This window comes from Pan paniscus, chromosome 18, assembly GCF_029289425.2.
Source record: "Pan paniscus chromosome 18, NHGRI_mPanPan1-v2.0_pri, whole genome shotgun sequence".
NCBI classification, from domain to species: Eukaryota; Metazoa; Chordata; class Mammalia; order Primates; family Hominidae; genus Pan; species Pan paniscus.
Genome location: NC_073267.2, coordinates 70,532,135 through 70,538,411, shown reverse-complemented (window position 1 = coordinate 70,538,411; position 6,277 = coordinate 70,532,135). Strand labels below are relative to the sequence as shown.

At 34.7% G+C, this 6,277-nt stretch overlaps 1 protein-coding gene across 1 annotated transcript; it reads left to right on the top strand.

The window, feature by feature from the left end:
* The first annotated feature begins 1,741 nt into the window (after positions 1-1,741).
* On the top strand, positions 1,742-2,283 carry LOC100990877 (ubiquitin-ribosomal protein eS31 fusion protein-like). Its single transcript, XM_034940340.3, has one exon. The coding sequence runs from the start codon at positions 1,768-1,770 to the stop codon at positions 2,236-2,238; it is 471 nt and encodes a 156-aa protein (XP_034796231.3). The 5' UTR covers positions 1,742-1,767; the 3' UTR covers positions 2,239-2,283.
* Positions 2,284-6,277: the final 3,994 nt, after the last annotated feature.

Below are 6,277 nucleotides of genomic sequence, written 5' to 3'. Positions count from 1 at the left end.
ATAGGACTCTTCATGATATTAAAATAGTCAGCTTATAAATTTCTGTTTATATCTTAAAGCTATAGGTGTGCTAGCTAAGTCTCCTATAACATAAATGCTCTCCCTCCTCTATATATTTCCACAGTTTGAAGAAACAGCATAACTCATCTACTAGTCGAGATGCTTACCAGGACCACAGATTTTTATGATCTGTGCTAGGTACTAAGTACACTCCATATGCTACTTTGTTAAATTTCAGTTATTAAAAGGAAACCCAAATCTGTAATTGTAACATAACCATTATCATTCATCAAAAAATCTAACTTAAGAAACAGCATAACTCATCTACTAGTCGAGATGCTTACCAGGACCACAGATTTTTATGATCTGTGCTAGGTACTAAGTACACTCCATATGCTACTTTGTTAAATTTCAGTTATTAAAAGGAAACCCAAATCTATAATTGTAACATAACCATTATCATTCATCAAAAAATCTAACTTAATATAGCGAAGTAAAATATATTCTTTGGAGAAAATTTCAATGATAATGTGAAAAAATACCAATCTCCCAGTATGTCATACATAAACTCTGTCACATTGACGCGTACACACCACCACCACCACCTTCGATAATCATTGTAAACATGAGTTTTCCCTCTCCAGTTTTTTTTTTTGTTTTTTTTGTTTTTTGTTTTTTTGTATTTAACCTGACTATGCAACCTTCGTTCTTTTGGCTACAGTAGTGAAAGCTGTATACCAAAGAGGGTAAGAGTATTTTTTTCATAGGATTTTTATGAGAATTAAATTAGCAAACTCACATAATACACTTAGCAGAGAGCACCAAAAAAATCAGATGTTGAATACATTTTAAATATGATCATGATCATTTATTATTATATAGACTTTTTATACAGAGACTGGATATTTTTATTCATCAAATTTTTTACCAAAAATACACTGTGAAGATTTTTTTCTCTTTAAATATCTCTTCAAATCTATCTCTTTAAATATCCAAAATATCATTTCAATGTTTGCTTAGTATTATGTTATATGAACAGATAATTTTAATAAAATCTTTCTTAATGGGTATTTATATTGTTTCCAAACTTTATCTATCACAATTATTGCTGTGATTAATAATCTTAGAAATGAATGTTCATAATTTTTTAGAACATTTTGGAACTGATACATAGAGCCAATTACAAAGAAAAATGTTGCTATTTACTACTCACCAAAAGTACAGAAACATTCTCTTCCCACCATGTACTATAATATGACATCATTTTGTTTTAAGGTGTTCAATAATTGAGTATAGTATCTTGTTTACATAATTCATCTTTCAAAAATTTTCGAGGAGTCTTTAACGTAATCTGGGGACTTTTGTGCCTAGATGCATACAAGACAAGAGACAATGAGAGGGAGTAAGATAATAAGTTTTACTCAGCTTCACCCTTTTGTGTGATTACAGTCTTTGTAGAAATTATGACATTAATGGCAGTAGTAGAACAGTGGTGATGCCTGATGCTGATGGTACAAGTAATAGTAGTAGGTCATATGAGCTACTATTAACTCCGTTCTCAGCATGTGTTAAGATCTTAACATCTATTACCTTATTTAATGCTCATGTAATCCTTTGTGCTGGGCACTATTTTTATACCAATTAAAAGAATCTAAATTGATTCCAAAAGAAACTTATTTATCTAATTTAGGCAGTTTGACCAAGCTTTTCATATAATAAAGGAGTTCTATAGATTGAGAAGCTATCTGCGGTGGAGCCGCCACCAAAATGCAGATTTTCGTGAAAACCCTTACGGGGAAGACCATCACCCTCGAGGTTGAACCCTCGGATACGATAGAAAATGTAAAGGCCAAGATCCAGGATAAGGAAGGAATTCCTCCTGATCAGCAGAGACTGATCTTTGCTGGCAAGCAGCTGGAAGATGGATGTACTTTGTCTGACTACAATATTCAAAAGGAGTCTACTCTTCATCTTGTGTTGAGACTTCGTGGTGGTGCTAAGAAAAGGAAGAAGAAGTCTTACACCACTCCCAAGAAGAATAAGCACAAGAGAAAGAAGGTTAAGCTGGCTGTCCTGAAATATTATAAGGTGGATGAGAATGGCAAAATTAGTCGCCTTCATCGAGAGTGCCCTTCTGATGAATGTGGTGCTGGGGTGTTTATGGCAAGCCACTTTGACAGACATTATTGTGGCAAATGTTGTCTGACTTACTGCTTCAGCAAACCAGAAGACAAGTAACTGTATGAGTTAATAAAAGACATGAACTAAAAAAAAAAAAAAGAAGCTATCAACCTCATAATTTATATGAAAATCATAGGTTTCCTAATTGTTTTTAATTAATATTTTTGTTATTTTGATATATAGAAGTGTTTTTTCATTTTATTTTTCTTATTTATTTATTTATTTATTTATTTTTTGAGATGGAGTTTCAATCTTGTTGCCTAGGCTGGAATGCAATGGCGTGGTATCAGCTCATTGCAACCTCCACCTCCCAGGTTCAGGTGATTCTCCTGCCTCAGCCTCCCGAGCAGCTGGGATTACACGTGTCCACCACCATGCCCGGCTAATTGTTTGTATTTTCAGTAGAGACAAGTTTTCACCATGTTGGCCAGGCTGTTCTTGAACTCCTGACCTCAGGTAATCCACCTGCCTCGGCCTCCCAAAGTACTGGGATTACAGGTTTTCTTTTTTCAAATACAAAGTGTCAGTGTCATTCTGTATTAAACAGAATGTGTTCCCTCTCTAGTAAATCCTTTCAGGAACTTTTTTGTCTGTTACTTTACCTTTAGATTTTTTAACACTCCTGATTTTTTTCAGGGTGTAGGACAGGGAGTGGTTACTTTCTGTAGGCAATAAAGACCTTTACATTTTTGTCTTTATTTCTCAGTGGTCTGCCTTATTCTATGCTTTCCTCTGCAATCCATTCTGGAAACTGTCTTTAGATTAATCTTTACAAGATACTTCTCAAGAACTTACAGCACTCCCTTTTTACTTCTGCTTGATTAGGGGAATTGATCACAATTCAATTTTCATTTTCTGATTCTTGCTTATATTTCTCTTTGGAGTATATGCTGCTGGTGTTCACCACATGTCCTCAGAGACCATCACTCAATGCTCACTCAATGGCTTCCAGACGCAAGCACTGCTGATGGCTTTTCTTTTTCTTTCTTGTGTGTGTGTTTTTTTTTTTTTTCGTATTCTTGCTCTGTTGCCCAGGCTGGAGTGCAATGGCACAATCTTGACTCACTGCAACCTCCACCTCGTGGGTTCAAGTGATTCTCCTGCCTCAGCCTCCTGAGTAGCTGGGATTACAGACGCCCACTACCATGCCTGGCTATTTTTTGTATTTTTCCTCTCCAGTTTTGTATTTTTAGTGGAAATGGGGTTTCACCATGTTAGCCAGGCTGGTCTCGAACTCCTGACCTCAGGTGATCCACCCGCCTTAGCCAGGAGTGAGCCACTGAACCCGGCCACTGGTAGCTTTGTCAAAACAGACTTCTGACTGTCAGTAGTTGATCAGCCCATGTTCTTGGGAAGTGGGAAGTGCAAAGGAGAAGCCCTTAGCCAAGGACAGATGAGAGCTGGTGAATAAATAACCCAGGACCCATCTTCTGAATGAGATAATAGTTTATCTAGGGAGCCCTATGGTACAAAAGCAATAACCTGTAAACTATGCCACCCTTTATGGATTTTACTACCTTGTCTCATTTCTCCAGTCTCCCATAGTTGCCTCCTGGAACCCATCTTAACTAATTGTTTGCACCCAAATCTTTGTTTGAAAGCCTGTTTCTAGGATAACCTAACCCCGGAGAACCCCTCTTCTGGGCATGGTCTTTATCTTCTCTACTGCATTGGACATATTATATAATCCTCCCGAGAGTCTCCTGGTTCCATTTCACCAGGACCTCGACTGATTGCTCTCCCTGGGAGTGACTCAGGCTATCGAGAAGGGGTCCTCTCCTTTTGCCACTTCTTTGCAGAAAAGCTGACTAGTCACGCATTCCTAAGTGTCTACTTCTCCTGTCACTTCAGTATTTGGGTGAAATATCACGTCGTGAAGCCCGGGATCTGTTATCTCAAGTAGTTACTGGAGCCAGATGATGCACCTTAAATTGCAGGGAGTGAACTTCCTTTGGGATGAATTTAGATAAATAAGAAATAGGAGATGGGGAAGATTCAGACACATAAATGTGTTGGGATCACTTATAATCAAAATAATTTTACAAAGGCTGGTGATGATGTTTCTCAGAGATTGACACCCTTTCCCTCGAGTTACTTATGAATCAAACAAGACAAAATGATTCTTGTACCTATTATATGCCTACCACAATATGAAGCATTGAATGGATTACAAAAGTACTCCGAGTCAGGGGGCTGGATATTTGTTGTAGCTGACATTGACCTAACCTAGGAAACACATTATCAAAGTGAATAAGCTCTCCAAAGAGTACTTCTTACTGTTATTATTTTAACAGGGATTAAAATTCTTAAAGAAAACTAAATAAGTAAATAAATAAAGGGAAGTTGTTAAATTGTCCACAGACTGCTTGTATTACTTCTGTTAATACTTTGGTTGTTATGTTACATACTTCCAGGAATTTTTCAATGTATATGCATATAATGATGTCTTATATAATTTCACATCTGCTTTTTTCTCACTTGACATTCTTTTCTAACATAATTAAATAATCTTTGACAATGTAACACTTACAGCCTACATAGTATTCCTTCTATTGTATATGTATTAATTTTTTAAACTAATCATGTATTGTTAAACATTTAAGATGTTCCTGATTTTTTATTAATAGAAGAAACAACACTGTGATAAATACCCTTGTGAAACACATAGATTCACACAGCTATAATTAGTTTTTCAGAGGAGTTGTTCATTTTTTTTGAGAGTTAACTGTGACAGTCATTTTAAATCTTGAATTATAAAAGCAATATACCATGATAATGATGTTAAGAACATAGCAATCATTCTAACAGAGATGTTACTAATTTTGGACCTTATCAATCTTATCTTCTTAGACCCTGTAACTGCTTTTTCACGTGGTTATGATTTTAAGGTAAACTATTTATAAACTCATTTAAAAAAATTCTTTAAACATATGGTTCTGGTGTTGCAGAACCGTATGTTTAAATATAGTTTAATATAAACTATATGTTTAAATACAGTTTAATATAAACTATATGCTTAAATACAGTTTAATATAAACTATATGCTTAAATACAGTTTAATATAAACTATGTTTAAATACTGTTTAATATAAACTATATGTTTATATACAGTTTAATATAAACTATGTTTAAATACAGTTTAATATAAACTATATGTTTAAATACAGTTTAATATAAACTGTATGTTTAAACACAGTTTAATATAAACTATATGTTTAAATATAGTTTAATATAATCAAGATATACTTGATTGCCACTATTTTTAATGTATACATCACCTTCAATCAAGTGTTTGGGCCATGATTGATAACTATTCCTCTGTTGTAAGATATTTATTTAGATATATTCTAACATTTCATTATTATAAATAACCACAAAATGTGTATAAAATTTCCTCGAATGCTTGTTGTTCTGTGTTAATCATTGTTTGCATTTTTGTTAAAAGTCAGTCATCATGAAAAATCCAAGCTGTTCAAGGAGTAAGAGAGTATAGCCTTATAAGTGCCTATTCTTTAGATGTAGAATCAGTTTTTGTTGGCATGCTACTCAAATTCTCTCTAAAGACAGGTGACAGTGGCACTGTATTCCATCAACATGACCTGATCAGGTTGATTTCACTTTATATTGGATATTGAACTAACATTGTTTAGGAAAATCATTTGTCCTTCTCAGTAGGGCAAGACATAGACCAGTGGATGCCTTTATTTTTTATCCTGTACCATAGAATAGCATATCTCTGCTCAGTTGTGGGCTCAGAACTATTTGCTATGTGCACAAGGATAGCCAATAAAGCAACCACAGTCTGTTATCATTTATCTTGATTTGAAAGAGAGATGCTATTTCTAGGATGGACCTGAAATGTCACATTTGCTGTACTCTTTGTACCATAAAGTCAAACCTTTGTCAAACTGCTTATTATGTAACAGAAAAGTTAACTAAAGGTTATTGACCACTTGCTTTCCTTCATGTTGTTAGACAAGTCATGTAAAATAAGCATAACACCAACCCTGTGAGAAATGTGAAATAAACCTCTTTTTACTGAAGATGAAGTTCTGTCTCTGAAATTTAAACTGCCAGCTACAAAGCTAGTAAGTGC